Source organism: Sapajus apella, unplaced genomic scaffold (assembly GCF_009761245.1).
Source record: "Sapajus apella isolate SASKATOON/1434 unplaced genomic scaffold, GSC_monkey_1.0 scaffold39, whole genome shotgun sequence".
Classification (NCBI taxonomy): Eukaryota; Metazoa; Chordata; class Mammalia; order Primates; family Cebidae; genus Sapajus; species Sapajus apella.
Genome location: NW_022436979.1, coordinates 557,395 through 583,801, shown reverse-complemented (window position 1 = coordinate 583,801; position 26,407 = coordinate 557,395). Strand labels below are relative to the sequence as shown.

The window sequence follows — 26,407 nt, the reverse complement described above, 5'->3', positions numbered from 1 at the left end:
TTCTATTTTGACTTTAGAATATCTCTTAGTTCATGTTTTTTTAAGAAAGTCTTTCTCACAAAAATATTGACGTGTATATTCTCCTAATGTATATATTTTTGTACTTAAATCTTTAAACCTATTCACAATTTATTAATGAGAGCTAGGATTCTGTCAATAAATTATGTACCCTTACTGAATTAAAAATAATATATTAGCAGTTATTATTTATGTTAATTTTTATGTTTGAATTTTCTTTTTAAATGCTATCCACTTTTTTCATATTTCTTTCTATTATTGATTTCTACTGTAATTCTCTTTAGTTCTGGTATCAGACTTTGAATGATTTTAGTTCTTTAAATTTGTTGAGGACTATTTTATGGCCAGGAATATGTTCCATCTGCACCTAAAAGGAACACATATTGTGTTATTATTTGTTGGACTATTCTGTCAATATAAATCATGCCAAGTTGTTGACAGTGATTTTCAAATCTATACCCTTACTGTTTTCTGTCTACTTACTTTGTTGAGTACTTTTAGAAGAGTATTGACATTTTCAGATGTAATTGTCTATTTCTCTCTTCAGTTCCAGTAGATTTTTCTCAGGTATTCTGAAGACTCTTTTAGGATATCTACACTATACATTTAGGGTTACTATGTCTTCTTGTTTAATTCTTCATCATTGTGTGATGCATGTTGGTTAATGGGTACAAAAACACAGATTAAAAGTAGTACAAGCTCATGTTTGATAGTACAGTGGAGTAACTATAGTAAACGTACATTTATTGTATGTTTCAAAATAACTTGAAAGAGGATTTGGAATGTTCCCAAAACAAAGAAGTGATAAACATTTGATATAGTGGATACTCCGATTACCCTGACTTGGTCGTTATTCGTTGTATGTTTGTATCCAGACATCACATGTACCCATAAATGTGTAAGGATATTATATATCCATAAAACTTAAAGATATTCCTCTTTCTTTTTTAAAATGTATTTTCACTGGATAAAGTATTCTGGGTTAAGAGCTTTGTGTTTTATTTTGTTTTGTTTTGTTTTTCTTCTTCAGCATGTTATCCCTGTCATGCTGTTGTTTCTGGCTTGTGGGTGTCCAGTGACAAATCTGCTATTTTCTTTAGTGAAATATGTATTTCTACTGAAATATGTATCTGTTTTAGTGATGTTTCTTCTCATCATTCTTTAAACAGTTTGACTATGGTGCATCTAGATTTTGTTAGTATCACTGTTTGGTTGGTTGGTGTTTATTCTGTTTGATGTTCTCTAAGATTCTTATCTCTGTGGTTTGATGTATTTCATTAATTTTGGAGAATTCTCAATTAATCACTGAAATATTTCTTCAACCCCATTTTCTGTCTTTCTTCTCCTGATATTTTAATTACTTCTTTGTGAGACTGCTTGTTAATAACCACAGCTTTATTATGTTCTGTTTTCCTCCTACTTATTTTCACCTTTTTCTTCTTCCTCCTTTGTCTCCGATCTTCCTTCTCTGATTCCTTTTCCTTCTCTTTCTCTTTAACTTCCTCTGCCTCCTCCCAAACAGTTCTATTTGTTTCTTTCCTACATTTACCATTCATAGTTTTATTGCAACTATTCACCATTTATACTACAGCCTTTAACTTAATCATTGTAATTTTAGATTGTCTGATTATCTCTACATCTGTTATTTCTAATCTGTTTCTATCAACTGCCTTGTCTCAGCAGCGTTTATTGTTGGTTTATTTTCTTCTTCCTTTTATACATGTCTCTGCCTTTTTGGTTAAAACTGTACATCTTGTATAGAACGGTAGAGATTAATATAAATAGCATTTGTGCCTAGAAATGGTGATGTCTTTTCTTTTGCAAAGCTTTTAGTAAAGCAGGTGAGCCAGTCTATTCAGACAATTGAACTAGGTTTTGGGTTTGGTTTCGTTAACTACAGCATTGCCTTGTGCTTAGCATAAGACTGGCTTGCCACAGGTTTTTCTTCACTTGTTTCACGTTGTTTTTTCCTTTGCAACTGAGCCTCAGAGAGGGACCCCTCCTTGAGTGTACCGCTCCACCATTGGTGGAAAGTTGGTACTTGTTAGGCAACATTTGCTACTCTGGTAGTGGGAGCACTCCTTCACATTTTTGTTAAGCTACAGCTTTAGGAAGATGCTGTGTGTCTGAATCTCAAAGGTGGGACTTTCTTAGAAATCCTACTGCTTCCCTAGTGGAAGGGATTCTTTAGTGGTCTGTACTCAGGATATTCTCCTGAATCCTTCCCAGGTATACCTGTGTTTTTAATTCTTTTCCTTTTCCCTTGGTTCAAGGGATCCTCACCTGTATCTACAGAGTGAAAGGATATCGGCCTTACCCCTAGGAATTTAATAGCTTGTTCCATAAGGTATGTAGGGAAGAGGGATGTGGATGGGAGTTCATACCTTTCCCCCAGCAACTTCTACTTCTCAGGTGGTTTCCTGGGTCACTTATCTTGCGCTAAGTCTTCTTTGAGAGCACACATTGAGAGCCCTGGAGTCATGTCTGTCAAGGATTATGAATTCCTCTTCTTTTTGTGGTTTCCAGAGGTTATTTGCTGTCATACAAGTCTACACTCAGCCTTTAGTGATTCACTGAAAATATAAATTGAATTCTTCTTATTTGCTTACATGGTATTTGGTGTCTGTCTTAAGTAAGCAAGTGTTCACATTCCATCCTTTCTTGGAGGCAGATGTCTTTTTTTGATTCTGGGTTACTGCATTGCTTTGGGACAAAAACTCACTCATGGACTCAAGAAAATTGTGGTTTTGCTAATCACTCATACTTTTCTTACTGACTATTTGTGAGCAATACTGTTTAAATTTCCTGCATTCTAGGTCAAAGCAGAGAGTCCTTCCCTTTACTCCTAAATAATATTTTCATAAATGGAGATTATTGAGTTGAAAGTTTTCAATTTTTTTCTTTGCTTAATGATATTATTCAACTCTTTTTTGGTCTCTAAAATTTCTGAAGAGATGCCAGACAAATTAAAGTATTGTTTACCTCTATATGTCATATTCTTCTTGCTGCTTCCAAAATTGGTTTTAATCTTTAGTTCTTGAAAGTTTGATTAGGAATGACCTTTGTGTTATTTTCTCTGAAAACTCCTGCATATCTTTAATCTGTAAATGTAAGCATTTAAGCAAATTTTCTGACATTATTTCTTCAAATATTTTTCTTACACTATTACCTTTCTTCTTTCTTCTGGAGCTTTAAATATATTTGTCATACCACTTAATATTAACTAACAGTTCTCTGAGGTTTTATTTAGTTTTTCTTTCCTCAATCTTTTTCTTTTTTTTTTTTAAATTAGATAGTTTCGATTGATTTTATTCAACTTTACTTACATTTTCCTATGTCAGCTTAGTTCTACTATTAGATCCATGTGCTTAATTTGTATTTTTTCATTTACAAGGGTTTTTTGTTACTGTCATTCTTACATTCCCATTTAGTTCATTCTTATACAGTAATTTCTATTTCTCTACTGTTAGTTTCTATTGTTGTAATTATTCCAAACATGTTTTCTTTGACTTTATTGAAGTTAACAATTTTAGTTGCTTTAAAATGACATACTAATCCCAACAACTAGATCATCTCAAATTTATTCTTTTTTAAAAAATTTATTTACTTTACTTTAGGTGCATACTATATCTGGCATTTCTCCCCATGTTATTCCTCCCCACCCTCCCCTTCATCCTTACACCCCATTGTCACTCCCCTACCCCCCCAACTGTCCCCTGTATGTGATGCCCCTCTCCCTGAGTCCACATGTTCTCGTTGTTCAACACCCACCTATGAGTGAGAACATTACAGTGCTTGGCTTTCTGTTCTTGGGTTAGTTTGCTAAGAATGATGGTTTCCAGATTCATCAAAGTCCCTACAAAGGACACACACTCATCGTTTTTTATGGCTGCATAGTATTCCATGGTGTATATGTACCACATTTTCTTTGTCCAGTCTATCATTGATGGGCATTTTGGTTGGTTCCAGGTCTTTGCTATTGTACACAGGGCTGCAATGAACATACGTGTGCACGTGTCTTTATAACAGAATGATTTATAGTTCTTTGGGTATATACCCAATAGTGGGATTACTGGGTCAAATGGAATTTCTGTTTTAGATCCTTGAGAAATCGCCACACTGTCTTGCACAATGGTTGAGCTAATTTACACTTCCACGAACTGTGTAAGAGTGTTCCTATTTCTCCACATCCTCTCCAGCACCTGTTGTCTCCAGATTTTTTAATGATCACCATTCTAACTGGCGTGAGATGATATCTCAGTGTGTTTTTGATTTGCATTTCTCTAATGACCAGTGATGATGAGCATTTTTTCATGTTTGTTGACCTCATATATGTCCTCTTTTGAAAAGTGTCTGTTCATATCCTTTGCCCACTTTTGAATGGCGTTGTTTTTTTCTTGTATACCTGTTTTAGTTCTTTGTTGATTCTAATATTAGCCCTTTGTCAGATGGGTAGATTGCAACAATTTTTTTCCCATTCTGTTGGGTGATGATTCACTCTAATGTTGGTTTCTTTTGCTGTACAGAAGCTCTGGAGTTTAATGAGATCCCATTTGTTTATCCTGGCTTTTATTGCCATTGCTTTTGGTGTCTTAGTCATGAAGTCCTTGCCTATGCCTATGTCCTGGATGGTTTTGCTTATGTTTTCTTCTAGTGTTTTTATGGTGTTAGGCTTTATGTTTAAATCTTTGATCCATCTGCAGTTAATTATAGTGTAAGGTGACAGGTGAGGGTCCAGTTTCTGTTTTCTGCACATTGCTAGCCAGTTTTCCCAACACCATTTATTAAACATGGAATCCTTTCCCCATAGCTTGTTTTTGCCGGGTTTGTCAAAGATCAGATGGTTGTAGATGTGTGATGTTTCTTCTGGGGTCTCTGCTCTGTTCCATTGGTCTATGTCTCTGTTTTGGTACCAGTACCATGCTGTTTTGATTACTGTAGCTTGTAGTATAGTTTGAAGTCCAGTAGTGTGATGCCACTTGTTTTGTTCTTTTCGCTTAGGATTGTCTTGGCTATGTGGGGTCTCTTGTGATTCCATATGAAGTGTAAAGTGGTTTTTTCCAGTTCTGTGAAGGTCATTGGTAGCTTGATGGGAACAGCACTGAATCTATGGATTACTTTGGGCAGTATGGCCATTTTCACGATATTGATTCTTCCTAACCATGAGCATGGAATGTTTCTCCATCTGTTTGTGTCCTGTCTTATTTCGTTGAGCAGTGGTTTGGAGCTCTACTTGAAGAGGTCCATTACATCCTTTGTTAGTTGTCTTCCTAGGTATTTTATTCTCTTTGTAGCAATTGTGAATGGGTGTTTGCTCTTGATTTGGCTCTCTGTTTGTCTGTTATTGGTATATAGGAATGCTTGTTATTTTTGCACATTGTATGCTGAGATTTTGCTGAAGTTGCTTATCAGTTTGAGAAGATTTTGGGGGGAGACAATGGGGTCTTGTAGATATTCAATCATGTCATCTGCAAATAGAGACAGTTTGACTTCCTCTTTTCCTAATCAAAAACCCTTTGTTTCTTTTTCTTGCCTGATTGCCCTGGCTAGAACTTCCAATACTATGTTGAATATGAGTGGTGAGAAAGGGCATCTTTGTCTACTGCCTGATTTCAAAGGGAATTCTTCCAGCTTTTGCCTGGTCAGTATGATATTGGCTGTAGGTTTGTTATATATAGCTTTTATCATGTTATGATACCTTCCATCAATACCTAGTTTATTGAGAGTTTTTAGCACGAAGGGCTGTTGAATTTTATCAAAGGCCTTCTCTGCATCTATTGAGATAATCATGTGGTTTTTGTCTTTGATTCCATTTATGTGATGGATTACATTTTTGGATTTGCATATGTTGAACCAGACTTGCATCCCCAGGATGAAGCCTACTTGGTCATGATGGATAAGCTTCTTGATGTGCTGTTGCAATCTGTTTACCAGTATTTTATTGAAGATTTTTGTGTCGAAGTTCATCATGGATATTGGCCTGAAGTGTTCTTTTTTAGTTGAGTCTCTGCCTGGTTTTGGTATCAGGATGATGTTGGTCTCATAAAATGAGTTAGGGAGGATTCCCTCATTTTGTATTGTTTAATACAGTTTCAGAAGGAATGGTACCAGCTCCTCTTTGTACGTATGGTAGAATTCGGCTGTGAACCCATCTAGACCCGGACTTTTTTTGGCTGGTAGGCTATTGATTGCTGCCTGTATTTCAGCCCTTGTTATTGGTCTATTCAGGGTTTCAGCTGCCTCCTTGTTTAGTTTTGGTAGAGTACAAATATCTAGGAATTTATCCATTTCTTCCTGCTTTACTGGTTTATGTGGATAGAGCTGTTTGTAGTAATCTCTTATGGTAGCTTGTATTTCTGTGGGATCAGTGGTGATATCCCCTTTATCGTTTTTTATTGCATCTACTTGATTCTTCTCCCTTTTCTTTTTTATTAATCTGGCTAGCAGTCTGTCTGTTTTGTTGATCTTTTCAAAAAACCAGCTCCTGGATTTATTGATTTTTTGAAGGCTTTTTTTGTGTCTCTACCTCCTTCAGTCCTGCTCTGATCTTAGTTATCTCATGTCTTCTGTTAGCTTTTGAGGTTTTTGATCTTACTCCTCTAATTCTTTCAATTTTGATGATAGGGTGTCAATTTTAGATCTTTCCCCTCTTCTCTGGTGGGCATTTCTTGCTATAAATTTCCCTCTTGATGCTGCTTTAAAGGTATCCCAGAGATTCTGGTAAGTTGTGTCTTCATTCTGGTTGGTTTCAAAGAACATCTTTATTTCTGCCTTCATTTCATTGTTTATCCAGTCAACATTCAGAAGCAAGTTGGTTAGTTTCCAAGTGGTTGTGCAGATTTGAGTGTTTCTTGCTCCTGAGCTCTAGTCTGATTGCGTTGTGGTCTGATAGACTGTTTGTTATGATTTCTGTTCTTTTGCATTTGCTGAGGAGTGATTTGCTTCCAATGATGTGGTCAATTTTAGAGTAAGTGCAATGTGGTGCTGAGAAAAATGTATATTCTGTGGATTTGGGGTGGAGCGTTCTGTATATGCCTATTAGATCCACTTGGTCCAGCTCTGCATTAAAGTCCTGGATATGCTTGTTTATTTTCTGTCTTGTTGATCTGTCTAATATTGACAGTGGAGTATTGAAATCTCCCACTATTATTGTGTGGGAGTCTAAATCTTGTTTTAGGTCATTAAGAACTTCCTTTATGTATCTGGGTGCCCCTGTGTTGGGGGTGTATATATTTAGGATAGTTAGCTCTTCCTGTTGGGTTGATCCTTTTACCATTATGTAATGTCCTTCTTTGTCTCTTTTGATCGTTGTTGGTTTGAAGTCCATCTTATCAGAGAATAGGATTGCAACCCCCACTTTTTTTTTGTTCTCCATTTGCTTGGTAAATCTTCTTCCATCCCTTTATTTTGAGTCTATTTGTGTCTTTGTATGTGAGATGGGTTTCTTGAATACAGCACACCAATGGGTTCTGACTTTTTATCCAATTTGTCAGCCTGTGTCTTTTGATTGGGGTGCTTCAGCCATTTACATTCAATGTTAATATTGTTATGTGTGAATTTGATCCTGCCATTTTGTTACTGACTGGTTTTTTTTTCTCATTATTTGACTCATTTTCATCATTGCATTTTTGGTCTTTGCCAACTGGTTTGCTTTTGCACCGACTGGTAGTTGTTCCTTTCCATGCTTAGTGTTTCTTCTAGGAGCTCTTGTAGGGCAGGTCTGGTGGTGACAAAATCTCTCAATAATTGCTTGTTCATAAAGGATTTTATTTTGCCTTCACTTATGTAGCTTAGTTTGGCTGGATATGAGATTCTGGGTTGAAAGTTCTTTTCTTTAAAGATGTTGAATATTGGCCCCCTCTCTCTTCTGGCTTGTAGAGTTTCTGCTGAGAGATCTGCTGTGAGTCTGATTGGCATCCCTCTGTGGGTGACCTGACCTTTCTCTCGGGCCACCCTTGGCATTTTTTCCTTCATTTCGACCCTGGTGAATCTGATGATTATGTGACTTGGGGTTGCTCTTCTTGAGGAATATCTTTGTGGGGTTCTCTGTATTTCTTGAATTTGAAATTTGGACTGCCTTGCTAGGCTTTGGAATTTCCACTGGATAATACCCTGGAGTATGTTTTCCAGGTTGGATTCATTCTCCCCCTCATATTCAGGTACACCGATCAAGTGTAGATTAGGCTTTTTCACATAATCCCATATTTCTTGGAGGCTTTGTTCATTTCGTTTCACTCTTTTTTCTCTTGTATTGCCTTCTCTTTTTATTTCATTGAGTTGATCGTCAATCTCTGATATTCTTTCTTCTGCTTGACCTATTCGGCTATTAAAACTTGTGTTTGCTTCACGTCGTTTTCGTGCTGTGTTCTTCAACTCTATCAAGTTGTTTATGTTCTTCTCTAAGCTGATTATTCTAATTAGCATTTCGTCTAATCTTTTTTCAAGGTTTTTAGTTTCTTTGCATTGAGTTAGAACGTGTTCCTTTAGCTCAGAAAAGTTTGTTATTATCCACCTTCTGAATCCTGTTTCCATCAATTCTTCACACTCCTTCTCGGTCAAGTTGTGATCCTGTGTTGTTGAGGAGTTGTGATCCCTTGAAGAAGAAGAGGTGTTCTGGTCTTTGGTGGTTTCACCTTTTTTGTGCTGGTTTTTTCTCATCTTTGTGGATTTACCTGGCTGTGGTGTCAGACCTGTTTGATGACGTCACTTGTCTGCCTGTGGGGGTGCTACTGGGTTTCTATGGACACCTTCGGGTTACTAGGGAAGCTTCCTGTGTCTTTGTTTATGCTAGGATATTAAGCCTGCCTCTTCTGCTGACCTTTAGGCACTGCTGGGTTGTCAGGAATGCCTTCCTGTTGCTATGTAGGCTGCTTGTGTTTTATGTTAAGACATGTAGCCCAGTCCCAGCCCTCTAGTGGTGGGTTGTGCCCATCCTCCACTAGGCTGGATCATTCAGGGTTAATCTGAGACTGTGGCACTAGCTAGGCAACCCACTAAAGTCAGAGCTTCAGCCCTCTGCGGTTTGTGGAGGAGGGTAGGTACCCGCCCAGCCACACCAGGCTGTCTCACCCTTTCAGGTTTCTCTCTCTCTGGTCATGGGTTAGGGGCCGCCCAGCTGCTCCAGCCTACGGCTCTCTCTCTCTGCAAACTCTAATTCAACCCTGCACTTGTAATTCCCCTGTTCTGTGTATTGCTGAGGCTTTGGGGGAAGTGCTGTATCTGGACCGGGGTGCCAGAGGTGGAGCCTCCAACTCACTGGTCAGATGAACTTTCTGGGTGAAGCAGAATCCCTCCCCACGTTGGTCTGCCCTGGGTGGGCTTTGCTCACCCTGGGACCAGACCCGTTGAAATGCGCCTTGTACCTCAGTTGGAGCTGGGAGATCTCTGGGTTTCTGTGTCTCTCATGTTGGGTGTTGTGCGCTGGCATTGTGTCTAATCCACCATCTTGGATCCTCCAGTCTCTCAAATTTATTCTTAGTTGATTATCTTTATTTATTTATTTTTTTTGAGAACGACTTCCATATTTCCGGCTTTTAGCATGTCACAAAATTCAGGATAGTGTTCTGGTCCTTATGAATATGGAATTGTGTGATGCTGTATTGCCTTATTCTTCCCCAGAGAGTGTTGCTTGATTGATTTAACAGATGATTAACTTTGTTGATCTCAAAATTGAAACTTGTTTTCTTGGGCGCCAGCTCCAATCTCAATTCAGTGTTCTAGTCTTTAGCAGAGGCAATTGAAGTCTGTTGTATACATATGTGGCTGATAGATCATCTGTGTTTTGACTAGGTGGTATTTGGTGATAATCTATTTTACGTTCTTCTTGCATTTCTTCCTCTTTCCTCAGTGGCTACCTACAACTTTCTGATTCCCCAGTCTAAAATGTCTGCAGTTTTTCTACCAGTGTTATTGCTGTCTTGCACCAGGAAAACTCTGCTTACCTCCTAGTTATAAAATAGCAAAACTTGGGAATTCACTACATATAACTTCCTTCCTTAAAGTGCAGAGTACAAGAATCTGCCTACTCAAGTCCTCATTCCCTTCCTGCTTTAGCAAAAAAAAAAAAAAAAAAAAAAAAAAATCCAAAACTTAATTATTTATCTGCAGCAATATTGCTTCTGTAAGACCATATTCAACAATTACTGACAGTGGAATCTGAAATAATTTTTAAAATGACAGTTTGAAGAGAAGAATTCTGTCTTACCTGTCCTTGAATCATCAATGCCTCGCAGTGTGTATTGAATCTTGTGTGGACCAGAATGTGTTTTTCTTTTCATTACCTACTGTTTGCCCCTTCCCCTTGCCAAATCTAACAGTATTACAGTACTTTAAAATATTAAACTTTCATGAGTGACGACAATTCAGTCATTCAGAATAGGTTTTGAAATGCACATTTACCCAGATTTTGCTTTCACTTGAATGATTTTACTTTGATTTATGTTCATCTCAGTTATGCTAATGATTTACTTGAGGACTCAGCAATTGTCCTTAAGGACTAAGCAATTGCACCTTGCAAACTAAGTACAATTGATAATATAGGCATGCTAGTTCATAAGGTTAGGACATAGACTGCTTATGTGTCTACATTCTAGAAGTAAATAACCTCATTTTCTACAATAACATAAATAATCAGGAAATGTTGAATTTTTTGTTGTAAATAAATATGTATGTCTGATAGCTTCTGCTTTTCAGAATTTTTTGAAATATCTTTGAAGAGAAGAGACATTGCTTGACAATTCTTACAAAAGATGAGATGTCCTGGTCCTCTCCAAAGGATTACAAAGATTGCAGAGTGTGGGAGGATAGGAGGCAGAACAAGCAAAAGCATTTTTAATATTAATAAGCACATGGTGGTCTGGACCTGGAAGTTGTCATCTAGTAATAGTGCCAATACCATACGGTTCAGCAATTAAACATAAATATTTGCCTTATTTCATGTGATCTTTACAATTCTTGAGAAGTAGGTATTATTTGCTTCCCTTTATAGTTGAAAATGATTGAGAGGGAAAACCCAAAGTTATAGAGTTAGTCATGGTAGAGCGAGAATTTAACCCCAGGATTTTTGGAGTAAGAAATGTAACTTTGATTGATTGATTGATTGATTTTGAGACAGGATCTCACTTCGTGACCTAGGCTAGAGTGCAGTGGTGCAATTATAGCTCATTACAGCCCCAAACTCCTAGGCTCAAGTGATCCTTCTGCGTCAGTCTCCCTAGTCATAGCTGGGACTATAGGTGCAGTTTCTTATTTTTTATAGAGACATTGGTGATCCTCCCACCTTGGCCTTACAAAGCACTGGAATTAATGGCATGAGCCACCACACTGGGCCTGAAACCTATAGTGTTTCACTCATTATATGATTTCTCAATCAATCTCTCAGAATCTAAGTAATAGCAAACCAATATCAAGTACCTGGCTCAGCCAGCTTGCAATAATTACCTTTGGTATACATGTACATGCTGGCACATATACATGCTTGCACAGAGAATGTTTTCCTGTTGCATTTTACCTAGTTTGGGAATGTTTACAAAAAATTAATAACAATTATTTTGCTTTTATTATACTGTTTCGAATGTTTTTGTTTCTTTTCATGTAAATGCAAATAGCTTACATTGAGATAGATCAATATATGCATTTAAAACTTCCTTAAATGAATTATATTGAAAACCTCTATCCACTCTCTAGAGAAAAATTTTAGTTCATTTAATTCTTTCTGTGTTTCAGTTGCTTATATTTATTATGGGTTTTTGTGCTAACTATTCAAAATTTATAAAATTTATATGAGTTTTAGAATCCTGGAATTTAATAATTATAAACATGTTTGTACTATTCATATTTTCATAACATATTTTCATATTCATAAACAGTAAATGTTTTCTCAGTGCCCCTCAGTCTTTGTATTTCTGCCTAAAGGAATCATTTTAAATCATTACTTTTAATACAATTATTTATGTACTGTTTGTTTCCTTGATAATTTTCTATGCCCTTAAGTGAAGATTTCTTTATGTTAATATATTCCATAAATCATGGCATCTACATGTAGTGGCAGATTTCTAGGTGGTGATATTTCTTTCTTTTTATCATAAAAAAATGATCTGTTCATAACATTATTTTCATGATGACACATGGGATATTGGTTTTCTTCCTTAAATTAGTCCTTGAGTGAGTTTTGTCAAGTATTTTACTTCCTAGATCCCTTTGTTAAGCTGTACATGCCAGCTAATAATGATAAATTTGTACTGTTTGGGTTGCATCCACTACCTGAAATCTCACTTATTTTTTAGCATCCAAAGTTGTCAGTGTTATCTAAGAAAATGATAAGTTAATAGAATATTTTCTTCCAATTCATATTTTTTTAATGTCCTTTGAAACCCAGCAGAAAATGGTTGTGTGTGCATGTGTGCGTATGTGTGTATGTAATTTGTGCTTGATTGTGTGTGTGTATGTGATTTGCACTTAATTTTGTGTGTGTGTGTGTGTGTGTGTGTGTGTATGTGTGTGTGTGTGATGGAGTCTTGCTCTGTCACCGGACTGGAGCGCAATGGCGTGATCTCGGCTCACTGCAGCCTCCGCTTCCCAGGCTCAAGTGATTCTCCTGCCTCAGTCTCCTGAGTACTTAGGACTACAGGCACACCCCACCAAACCTGGCTAATTTCCGTTTTCTTAGTAGAGACGGGGTTTCACCATGTAGGCCAGGATGGTCTCGATCTCCTGACCCTGTGATCTGCCCACCTCAGCTTCCCAAAGTGCTGGGATTACAAGCAAGAGCCACAGTGCTCAGACTAGAATATGCTTTTTTAAAATCTACTTCCTCCCTTCCTTCTGTCCCTCCAACAAATTTCTCTCCATCATAAAGCACTATTACTGGACTCTTTTTAAATTTTCAAATTTCACCTCATATGTTTCATCCTTTATTGAGCATTCCTCACACTTCACACTGTTTTCTTTTTCCACTGTTCTTAAAGCACCTGCTCTATCACTTGTCACTTTTGAGTTTGTTGTTGTTGTTTGAATACATATTTATACCTGTTCCATATTTCGTATTCTTTGTGCATGTGCCCCACCCTTTATTTGGCATATACTTACAGTGTTTGGCATATACTTAGCACTTAATGCATTTAATCGGTCTTTACAAAATGTTTTTAAATTCATACTAATTGTGAAGCATTGCCCCAGCCATTTGGGATTACAATAGAGCTTTTTCACTTCACGGGTGGCTCTCTGAGTCTACCTTCCTGATTGCTTCTCACCTGTTTGATATCTAAACATTGGTAGTCCCAAAGACTTGATTACTTTTTCTTCTCTCTGTAATCATTACTTTTTAGATTTTATTCATTATCCCATTTAGAAAATCAACTATATACAAATGGGCTTCAGATTTATGCTTCTAGCTTTAATGTGCAGAATCTTACCCTTGACTTCATGTTCCAATCTTCTCTTGAAAGTTCAACAGACGTTTCACACTTAACATACCCAAAGCCAGATGCCCCAAACAGGCCTGCTCTTCTGCAGTCTTTCTCAACTCAGTAAATGTCAAGTCTATTATTTCAGTGGGTCAGGTCAATCACTTGAAAGCCATCCTTGAGAAAAAGAAGCAGAGATGAAGACAGAGGATCAGAGGATCTCTAGGTAAAAGCCAAGCCTCCACTGTGACCATATGAGTGAGCACACCTCTCATGTTCCGACCCGGCCACCTGCCTCTCTCTCTTCATCCACTCTGCTCCAGTCATCTCGGTGTTTTGTTTCTGCAGTGAGAGTTTCTCCAGTCACCTTGGTTCTTTGTTTCAGAGTTAATCATGCTCTGACCATAGATCCGTGACTTTTCCTCTCCTTCTGCATGGAATGCCCTTCTCCCATTCCCCCAGATTAGTCATTTCACTCCCTTTAAATTTCTGCTCAAATAGTGTCTCTGTAGAGACACTGTGGTAGGAAGAATTCTAAAAATGTCCCTCCCAAGATTCCTGGTCCCTTTTATTCAGCCACACAGTAGTCTAGGTACAGCTTTGATGAGAAGGTATTTGCAAATGTAAGTAAGTTACACTTAAACCATCATCATATCCAAAAGGAGAATCTGAAAGAGGAAAGACAGCAAAGAGAGCAACAAAATCTGTGAAGAGGGTCTTTGGAAAGACCTATGCTATGATTTCACCATTCCTATAAGGAGGGATGAGAGTACTTAGCACCTCATATCGTGAGAGGGATTTCAACAGAACCTCTCAGACAGCTTGGTATGTGTTCCCAGACAAGCAGACTATGGCCTGAATTTCACCAGAGAAATCTAAAAGTCAGAGGCAACCATGATCTGCTTACTTATTTGGTGTCAAAGCAAAGTTGCTGCTGCTTTGAAATTAAAGGTCTGGGCAAGAAATACAAGAATATTTACTGTGGACCAGATTTGAATGCCACAGCTGAGAATGAATGTAAATTCTTCCCAAGAGGGCTGTTGGGAATACTGCGTAAACTCTAGCGAAAACTGGATCACAGATACAGGGATGAAGAGGCAGTAGCCAGAGAAAAATATCACATATGATGGGATGTAGACTTGTATGCTTACTCTGTGGACCCCTGGAAGACCCAAAAAGGGATCTAGGAGTATAAAAATAGATGAAGCTTTTAAAACCTGATAGGGCCATACAGCACAAATGTTTCCTGAGACAGTTATCAATTTAGTAAGACACTTCCTGCCCACTCTCACATATCTTTCATCCATCCACGTAGAAACTTGAGATGGTCATAAAAAAGATAGAGGAGGAGAGTTACAAGTAAAAATAGAGAATGATTAAGGAAACGTCATTTTTTCCACAACTGACTTTGCACCAGCAAAATATCCAGCTACAGAAAGGAAAAATCAAGTTTGGAATTGTGATTATTATATAACATTAGACATTTTGCAATGACAATTAACTTACATTTGTACCTGACAAGGACAATACAACTTTTTGTTACTGAAAGCTGAAATGAACAAATTATGGGACCTCCTGAGTTTTCATTCTGAGATAGAAGAAAACCTTCATCAGTCAACACATACAGTTTTATATTTACATATATAATATAAAACTAGTATATTGGTAATAATCAATATACTAGTTAATATAAAATTAAATTGTCAGTTTTCACACCTTTGTTAGAGTCTCTTAATTAAAATTTTAGCTTAAATATCTTTACAATAATTACTTGACTTTTGCCATATAGATAAATTACAAAGGTTTTGCTTAAGAATATTTTCTATTAATTTCTGGTATGGCATTTCTTATAAGATTTGAGACTGGTTACCTCCATTTAGAAAAATTATTACAAAAGTTGGTGATACACATGTGTGATATACATGCTGATATACATGTAGTGTGAAGCTCAAATGATGTAGCTGGATTAGAGATCAAGATTGTGAGTGATCAGAATGTTAGTTAAAACAGTATAATTGAATGAGCACCCATAAAGAGCTTATGTACACTAGAAAAAAAAATCGGCTGGGAAGTGAACATTGAGAATACCAATATTTAGGAGCTAAGTAGTGAAAGAACAGAGAACAAGACTGAAAAAAATAAATAAATAAGACAACAGAATGTTGTAAAAATGTCTTTGGAGTTAAGTATAATCTTCTTATACAATCTCTGGTATAAATTTTCAACACAATACAATCTAGCTTTAAACTCTAAAATCCTATTAGTGATTGTCAAACATCTAAGTCCAAAAATAGTTACTTTTATTACACTGAAAAATAAAGTGCAAAATAAAGTGTCAGTTTTTCACACCTGTATAGAGTCTCATAACAGAATTTAAATTTTAGCTTAAAATTTTAGCTTAAATGATGTGAATTGTAAGCTCCTGGAAATTGGGACATCTTTATGATAATTACTTTACTTTTGCAATATAGATAAATAAAGCTTTTGCTCAGCAAACTGACACAAGAACAGAAAATCAAACACCACATGTTCTCACTCATAGGTGGGTGTTGAACAATGAGAACACATGGACACAGGAAGGGGAGCATCACACACAGTGGGGGACTAGGGGAGGGATAGTGGGGGGTAGGGAGTTGGGGAGGGTTAACATGGGGAGAAATGCCAGATATAGGTGATGGGGATGGAGGCAGCAATGTATGTATGTATAAACACATTGCCATGTATGTATCTATGCAACAATCCTGCATGTTTTTTACATGTACACCAGAACCTAAAATGCAATAAAAAATATATATATATATATATTTAAAAAATAAAATTTAAAAATTTAAAGATTTTCTTTTAATTTCTGGTATGACATTTCTTATAGATTTGAGACCTGGTTACTTCCATTTAGAAAAATAATTACAAAAGCTTGTGAAAATAATCATAATAAGTAGAGGAGACCCTTGTAGAAACAATGAGCTAAGAATTAACTTTAATGAAGTCAAGGATGCCAGAAACCTTAAGATGAAGGTAGCCATGGTGCCTCATTACTGTAGTCCCAGCACTTTGGCAGGACAAGGCAGGCAAATTGCTTGAGGCCAGGAGTTGGAGATCAGCATGGGCAACACGCGAGACTCTGTCTCTACAAAACATAAAAATAAAAAAGAATTCTCCAGGCATGGTGCCATGTGCTAATAGTCCTATCCTCAGGAAGCTAAGGTGGGAAGATGGCTTGAGTCCAGGAGGTGGAGGCTGCAGTGAGCCATGATTATACCACTGCATCCCAGCCTGGGTGACAGAGCAAGACCCTGTCTCAAAGCAAGCAAACAAACAAAAAAGAAAAAATCTCAAGATAACTATACTTAGAGTCATACTAGCAATCTGAATTCACTCTAAAAAATAATTTTTGTAAAACTCCACATTATATTGTTTCTGAATTAGTTAAAAGGTCATTTTAAAGGAATATTTAGACTCCTAAAAAGTGCTTGTGAATATTCTGTTATATCAATTTCCCAATAATATCATATTTCAATTTTATAAATCTAAATTTTCCCTTAGTTTTTTCCTCTCTTTCTTCTAATTTGAAAGAATAGCAGATTTGATTGTATTAGATGGCTATTACATAATATTTCACATGTAATTTCTTCACCATTATTATGATGATGTGAATTGTATGCTCCTAGAAATTTCACACAGGATACTTTAGGGAAAGAAAAGTTTTCGTTGATACACTTCGGAGGTCACATTGCAATTCATACACAACATAGACACATTCAGAATAGCATAATAGAATAAATGAATATGGAATGTGGCATTTTTGGAAATACTACCAGTATATAGCATTGCATACTTTAAAAATACATTTTATGTACTTTGTGTTCATTTGACATTCTACTATATTATTTGTAGTATTTGATTCACTAGTCCAAAATCTTAAATGTGAAAAAACTGAAGAGCAATAGTAAATTCTGTTTATATTTAACTCTTATATACAGTCTTAGCTTCATGGTAGTTTTAAGATTGATTATAAAATAAAATGAGATTGTACTAATCCATAAACATACTGATTTTGCATGATTTTCTTCAAAATCTTGAATTTTATGGAATTTACTTTGAGGCAGTTTTGACTGAATATTCTTCCCTGTAGTTTTCACACTTCTTCATCATTCAGGAAAGGGAGAAAGTGAATGCATTGGTGAATGTATTGGGCTGGGAGGAAACATTCATTTGTACATGGATTTCACACTGAGTATGTGCAGCCTCAGAAGCAAATCAAGAATAATAGTTCTGAAAGGCAGGAGTTACAATGGGAGAAGCAGAGTTTTTGGAAGTGTCTCAGCCTGCATAACTTCTGAGTTCTGTGATAGAGAAAGAACCTGAGCGTAACAAGTAGGGAGACACTAGAATTTAGTATTTGCCTGAGCCATTCTCTTCCATCCAAGGAGCTATCATTACTAATAAATCACTGCAATTACCCCACCCAGTATTGCAGCCATGTCCTGCAAGGTGTCAATGCATGACTCTCCAGCATGTGTGAAACACAGGGAGCATTCACAGAAATGAAAAACACTGTCAGGACTCTCAGTCGAAAGCTTCACTGTAGTCCTCATCCTACCCAAAATGGAGGAAGCACGGCTTCACCATTCATTTTTGTCCATTTGTGAAATGGATGAAATAGAATTCCAAGGGCATTATTTACCTTAAGTAAAAGTCAATCTATTTAAATGAAAAACCTAACACTATAAAACTTAAAGAAGAAAGCGTAAGGAGTAATATGTGTAAACTTTGGTTAGCCGAGATTTCTTAGATATGACATGTAAAAGGAAAAAATGATAAATCAAACTTCATCAAATTTAAAATTATTGATCTCAAAAAATACCAATATAAAATGAAAAGACAAGCCATGAACTCAGAGAAAATATTTTCAAAATACATACTTAAATAATACGTGCATCTAGCAAAAATGAATAACAGTTGAAGCTCAGTAATAGTAAAACTAACAACTGAACTTCAAAAAGGTGTGAAAGAAACAATAAAAACTCTTATTCATTGCTGATGGCAATACAAAAATAGTGCAGCTATTTTGGAAGACAGTTTGGTAGTTTCTTACAAAATGTAACATACTCTTACCACACAATTCAGCAGTTGCTCTCTTTGGTATTTACCTAAAGGAGTTGAAAAACTCTCCCCACAAAAATCTGCAAATGGATGCTTATAGCAGCTGTATTTATGTTTGCCAAAACTCAGAAGCACCCAAGGTGCTCTTCGGTGTCTGAATGGCTAACATAACTGAGGTACATCTAGATAATAGGATATTATTCAACATTAAAAAGAATGATTAATGAAGACATGAAGAGTCATGTGGGAAACATAAGTGCATATTACAAAGCAAAAGAAACCAATCTGTATATGCTACATGCTGTATGATTCCAGCCATATGACATTCTGGGAAAGGCAAAATTACATAGACAGTAAAAAGACTCGTGGTTGCCAGGGGATATGGTGGAAGGAGGGGTAAACAGGTGGAGCAAAGAGGATTCTTAGGGCAGTGAAACTTCTCTGTATGATCCTATAATGGTGGATACATGTCATTATACATTTGTCCAAAACAATAAAATGTACAACACCAAGAATTAACTCTAATGTAAATGATGGAGCGTGAGTGATCATGGTAATGTAGGCTCACCTGTTTGAACAAGGGTACCACTCTGATGGGGGACATTGATAACAGAGGAGCTTGGGCATGTGTGAAGGCAGGGGATATATGATACATCTCCATACCTTCCTCTCAATTTTTCTGTGAACCTAAAACTGCTCTAAAGAAAAGTAAGCTCTTGAAAAAAAATGGGCAAAATATTTGGACATTTCACCAGAGCAATAGATGCACATCAAATTAATACATGAAGAGATTCAACATTAGCCATCATTAGGGAAATGATGAATGAAGGGATCACAATGGCATACCTCTTTGAAATAGATTAGAATTCTATATATTAGAATTCTAATATATTAGAACAGAAATAGCTAAATAAACAAGCATACCAAGTGCTGGTGTGGATGGCAGTAACTGGATCTCTCACACATGGCAAATGGGAATGCAAAGTGCTATAGCCACTCTGAAGAACAGTTTGACAGTGTTTTCTAAATCGAAACCCAAACTTACATATGACCCAATGTATTAGTCTGTTCTCACTTTGCTAGTAAAGACATATCTGAGACTAGGTGATTTAAAAAGGGAAGAGGTTTAATTGACACAGTTCCACATGGCTGGGGAGGACTCAGGAAACTTACAATCATCGTGGAAGACACCTCTTGACAGGAGGGCAGAAGAGCGAATGAGTGCCAGCAGGGGAAATGCCAGACACTTATAAAATCATCAGATCTCATGAGAGCCTACTCCGATCATGAGAACAGCATGGGGGAAACTGCTCCCCTAATTCAGTTACTTCCCACTGTTCCTTCCCATGACATGTGTAGATTATGCAGATACAATTTAGGATGGCATTTGAGTGGGGACACAGCCAAACCATATCACCCAGAAATCTTATTTCAAGATATTTATCATAGAAAAATTAGAACATATGTTCATGTAAAAACATATATGTGGATGTTTATAAAAACTTTGGAATAACCAAACTCAGTAATAACCAAAATGTCCTTCAACTGGTGAGTGAATAAACAAATGCTTGTGTATCTATATAATGAAATAAGATAAACATTAGTAGTAAGGCTAAATTAGTTTTGGGACTAAGTCTGCTCTGCGCCTGCCCTTAAAACACTTTAAACCTAGTCCAATCTTTTAACTTCCCTGGGCCACCTTGGAAGAAGAATTGTCTTGGGGCACACATTAAATACACTAATAATAGCTGAAGAGCTTAAAAAATAAATTGCAAAAAAATCACATGATATTTTAAGAAAGTTTATGAATTTGTGTTGGGATGTATTCATTACCATTCAGGGGTCACAGGATGGAAAAGATTGCTTTAAAGCTATCCTTAAAAAGATGAGGATGATGTGCAAATTATTTAATTACTTGTCAGAATAAAACCTAAGACTGTGAAAGAGTACCACAAAATGAAGTAACCCGCAATTTAAAATTCATAAGGTTCGGTATCCAATTAAATTTTACCAAGCATGCTAAGAACTATAAAAATATGGTATATAATTAGGAGAAATATAAGTCTAGAAAATATTACCAAAAATAACAGTAGTTACAGGATAAAGACTTTAAAAGAGGTAATATAAATAACTGTATGATGTACCATGTCAACATCTTTGACAGTTTAAATACATTATTAATTATTGTTTTTGTCAATATAGTGTGAAACAAAAGCATATTTAAACTTGCAATAATTTCTGTAGCTCTACTCTGAGGAAAGCTTATTCCACAATTCATATATCAATATAAAGGAATATTTCTAAACATACGGTGTGCACAGATATTTAATGACATTTAGACACATTAGAACAAAATTGTATCTTTTATATTAAACATAAATGAAATGCATATAGGATGCATGCTTGGTAAAACATCAATTTGATGAAATGTAATAATAATGGTTTGGACTGAGGGTATCAAACTACCTAATTTGTATTTAGGTCATTGGACTGTGTTCTGCCGCTACCTTGCCTTGTTTACTACATATATGCCTAGGCCTTAATGTACACAGCTAGATAATGTGGGGATTCTTCAAAATAATCTATTACCTTGAAATTCAAAGATAGAACAAGCTTATATTTTTGTTATTATTGTCTTAATAAAATTATGTTACAAGATTCATCAGGATGATGAAGCAACAAATACTATGAAGAATGTTTGATATTGAATGATTACAGTATTGTAAATTATATGTATACCTTTTAAATATTATTCTATTGATGCTGCAATTATAAAATGAAATAATTTGGGGGAAAAATTTTCTGAACTTTTTTTTTTTTTTTTTTTTGAGACAGAGTTTTGCTCTTTTTACCCAGGCTGGAGTGCAATGGCTCAATCTCGGCTCACCACAACCTCTGCTTCCTGGGTTCAAGCAATTCTCCTGCCTCAGCTTTCCAAGTAGCTGGGGCTACAGGCATGTGCCACCATGCCCAGCTAATTTTTGTATTTTTAGTAGAGATGGGGTTTCACCATGTTGACCAGGATGGTCTCGATCTCTTGACCTCGTGATTCACCCGCCTCAGCCTCCCAAAGTCTGAACTTCTTAAAGAATAGCTACTATTTTGTGACTATGAGAGCTCTCGAATAATGCTATAATATCATCGCTATATAATGCATATATATTTATATAATCTATCATACAGCCTCTTTGTATATCTTTATAGCATTGTATATATAGCATTATATGATAAATATTTATAAACAAGATTGAGAAACATAAAAAGAAAACTGAAATTCAAACCTGAAATCTGATTTGTGTCACTGCAATGAAAATTAGACTTTTAACTCCATTTCTGGTATCTAATTTGTCTTATGTAAGCATAGCCACTCCAGCTTTTATGAATAAACGCTCCATTATTTTACTCTTAATCAATCTGTATTTTTATATCTAAAATGGGTCTCGTAGAGACAGCATAGTGTTGAGTTTGACAATTTTGTCTGGTCTGACAATCTCTACGTTTTTATTTTAGGGTTTAGCCCATATTAACTTAATGATTGTCATTTTGGTTGCATTTAAAAATTTCATCTTGCATTATTTTATTTTCTTGCTGTTATTTTCTTCTTTTTCTCTTTGCCTTTTTTTCAATAAACATGTCCATTTTGTACTTTTTCATTATTTGCATTTCAGCTCCATATTTGGTTTAGATGGGGGGCAAATAATGACTTATCAAAGATGTTCACATTCTAATCTCTGGACCTGTTATATTACGTGGCAAATGGAATTGAGATTGCAGATGGAATTAAAGTTAGGAATCACCTAATACTTAAATAAGGATATTATCCTGGATTATCTGGATATACCCTATCTAATCACATACATTCTTAAAAGTGGAGAGCTTTTCCCACCTGTAGTCAAAAGGAGATGAGATGGAAAAGGGAGTGGAAGAAATGGCTTTGAATATGAGGAAAGAGACCACAAGCCTAGAAATATGGTTGGTGGCTATGGGGAAATTGTCCTCTAGTTATAACCAGCAAGGACATATGGGTCCCAATACTATAACTTCAAAGAGGCTATGGCCCCAAGGAAGGAACTTAGTCCTGCAGAAACTTTTATTTTAGTGCGTTGAGATCTCTGTTGGACTTTCAGCCTACAAAATTATAAAATAATGAATTGATGTTATTTAAGATATTAAATTTTGTGGTCATCTGTTAGAGCAGCAAAACAAAACTATCATAGTTCATTAACTATATTTTACTTTTGATGTTTGCTCTAGCTTTATAGTATATATCACTAACTTATCACAATGTACCTTCAAATAATATTATAGCACTTCACATACACTGTAAGAAACTTACCAGAATACACTTGCACCCCATAGTCCAACACACACACATTTTGTGCTATTAGTTTCATATATTTAATTCTATACAAGTTGTAAATGCCACAGTACTTTGTTATGGTTTTTGCTTTAAACAATTTGTTAGCTTTTAAAGTGATTGAAATGAGAAGAAAAACTTTTCTATGTTTACCCACATATATAGCATTTCTGGCGCTCTTCATTTCTATTTGTAGGTCCAAATTTCCATGTGGCATTATTACCTTCTTTGTCAATAAATTATTTTAACAGCTCTTGAAATATTTCAGCTTTAAATTGTTTTATAGAATGTCTTTCTTTTAGCTTAGTTTTTGAAAGATAATTTTGCTAGGTATGGCTTTTTTCTTTTTCTAAGTACTTTAGAAATGTTCCATTATCTTCTGGCCTTCATAGCCTCTGAGGAGAAGCTTGTTGTCATTCTCATCTTTGTTTCTCTGTACAAAATTTCTCCTCTTTTGGTATTTGTTCTGGCTAGTTTTAAGTTTTTTTCTTTTTGATGCTGACTTTCATCAATTTGTTTATGGTATGCTTTAGTTTGGTTTTCTTTCTTTCTGCTACTTGATGTTAGTTGTAGTTTGTGTATCTGTGTATTTGTAATAGTCATCAAATTCAAAAAGTTTTAAGTCATTGTCTCATATAATTTTCTAAAACCCCACACTTCCAGTATCCTTGTGAGACCCCAATTGCTTATATGTTATGGCAAGTGACATAGTCCCACGGTTCAGTAAGACTCATGGTTGTTTTTTCTTTTTCATATTCTATTTCCAATGTGCTTTATTTTGGATAATGCCCTTCATATGTCTTCAGTTTCATGGATTTTTTTCTTCTGCAGTGTCCAGTGTGCTTTAATACCATCCAGTATATGTTTCATTGAATTTATTGCATGTTTCATCTCTAGACATTCTAGTTAGGAGTTTGCCTATATTCTCCAGACAGAAAACCCTAATTGGTAAATCTCCAGGTCTTGGTTTTCTGCTCAGTATCTCTGGGAAGTTCCTTTGCCATACAAAACCCTGTAGGCACATTCTCATCTACTTCTGCATCCTCCGAACTGAGTCTGAGCTTTCAGGCTTGGTTGAATCCCAGAGAAGTTTTTGTCTTTCACCTGTGTGACTGTCCCCAACTCTCTTTTACCAGTGCTCTTTTTCTGCCAGCCATAAGGTAGATAACAGATACTCATTTTAGGATGAAATGGCCATTTCTCTATGCAAAGCGTTGTATACTTTGGATCAAGGACACACCAGAAATCTCACACCAAGTTTGTTTTATTCATGTACTCCCTGGGCATGTGGCAACTTCTGGTAATAAGAGTAGTTTAAACCAATATCTCAAAATATACTGTTTTAAAAATAAGCTTCAAGGGAATAGGGACCTAATCTACATTTTTAAACTTTACATTTCCAGAACCAAGTCAGGACCTTCACAGTAAATAGGAAATAAGGAATTTATGTTTACTGTTTGTTTGAGTGTGATAAGTCTGTTTTGATTATATAAACAATTTTACAAAGATAATTTAAACAAACAAACAAACAAAATGCTGAAATTCCTTCTCTATGCTTTTATCAAGATGCCATAAATACATCTTTTAATTTGTATTCCCATTTTCTCATATGGTGATTCACAGACATGAGCATTAAATATCTGCTGAAAAATTAATAAAACAGATTTCAAAAAGCTTGTAAAATTTAAAATTTTTCAAGCCCCCAAGTCTCCTATTTAATTTTAATCCTATCTACATCTTTATTTCTATTAATTTTATAACAAAATGTAACAAGAAAAAAACTATCAAAATTGATTCTGTATTACCAGAACGTAAAATTAGCTACAAAATCTGAGAGAATTACACTAATAAATGTTTAAGCTACTCCTCAAACCCTGTTGTTGAAGATTGCATCTTATTGATACTATTTTCATAAGTCCCCGTGTGTCTAATACATCCATGTGTCTAATACATCTTCCCTTCCATGCAAATAACTGAGTAATTAGTTTACTTTCACTTGTAATGAGTAGAAAAGAGCAAATTAAATAACAACTAGATGAGCAACATACATATTAGGGCCTACCAAAACCTTAGAAGTAAGAATTGTTGAGAAAAAGTCTTTTAAGATAGTTCAAAGCACTGACATTACATCTGATGCTATTTAGGATACTGAGGTTAGTGAGGGCTGCAGCTTACCAGGGATAACCCATTTGGAATAGTGTGTAGCTTGAATAAAAACCCAGTTCTGTCATCTCTCTATATCTGCTCTATCCAGTGCACCATCTGGCCTCCCATAATAACACATTTGCAATTGTAAAATTTTCTTGAAATAGCACAGTCACCATAGTCCTACCAAGATATAGGGCATTATTAAAATTATTTTTTATTTTGTGTAAAGTTATTACTTATTTTGTGTATTTTTGTGTTAAAACAGTATTTTCAGTTCTATGAATAAAAATGAATTCTATTTTTTGTTCATAGGATGTTTTAAAATTAATATTTACATATATCTAATGAGACATTTATCATGATATACTGTTTATTCAAAAGAAGCTTGAGCAGAAAAGTAATATAATTATAATAGTAACTGCCATCTAATGAATGCCTAATTCGTGTCAGATGCTTACTCGTTAATTAATTCTCACAACTATCCTGAAATGTAGATATTACTGTTTCCACTTTAATTTGAAACAAATTACTCAAGGTGAATTTAATGCTCTACTTCTCAGACTATTCATCAGATGTCCTACATTAGCTACATGCTATGTTTGACTTGTTTTGCTTTCTGCCAATGGTGTCTTTCATATTTACCTAATTATTTTCTTTCTTCGCCTTTAGGATTTGATACCAGTATCTTGCCAATTTGCAAGGACTCACTTGGCTGGATGTTCAACAGACTTGATACAAACTATGACCTGCTATTGGACCAGTCAGAGCTCAGAAGCATTTACCTTGATAAGAATGAACAGTGTACCAAGGCATTCTTCAACTCTTGTGACACATACAAGGACAGTTTAATATCTAACAATGAATGGTGCTACTGCTTCCAGAGACAGCAAGGTAAAAGAACACCTACAGATGCATATAGTTGACCTGCAAGTCAAATTTTACTTATTTTTAATAATAAAATAGTATAGTATGCCCATTCATTTTGTATACATTTTTGTAATTCAAGTGTTTAATAAAAGCAAATAAGCTGCATGTTGAACAAATAACACTGCTAGAGATGCGACACACACTAAATAAGATGAAAAATAGTAATTAATATTTTATATTAACACACTTCATTATAGTTTCCATTATGAACCACCAAGAAGCACACAGAGGTACAAGAACGTAGATATTAAAAATAATCATTAAAATTAATTTGCTATCTGCTTTGCCCACAATATAAAATAAATGGGTTTCTTATCACTATACTGCAGAGTTTTAATGTTCTATTTTGTGGTCTTATTCAATGAGTTGAATGAACCAGAGCATTTACCATAAGGACATTTTTATTCATGTAAGTTTAAAATGATTTAATCTTTCAAACTTTTCAAAATAG

At 35.6% G+C, this 26,407-nt stretch overlaps 1 protein-coding gene across 6 annotated transcripts in view; it reads left to right on the top strand.

Moving 5' to 3' along the window:
* The window catches only part of SPOCK3 (SPARC (osteonectin), cwcv and kazal like domains proteoglycan 3), a 539,501-nt gene that overhangs the window by 497,406 nt on the left and 15,688 nt on the right, over positions 1–26,407 (top strand). For all 6 annotated transcript variants that reach the window (XM_032298605.1, XM_032298609.1, XM_032298608.1 and 3 more), the window contains one exon: positions 25,699–25,920. In XM_032298605.1, the coding sequence (XP_032154496.1) occupies positions 25,699–25,920 (222 nt within the window). The remainder of the gene's footprint in view (positions 1–25,698; positions 25,921–26,407) is intronic.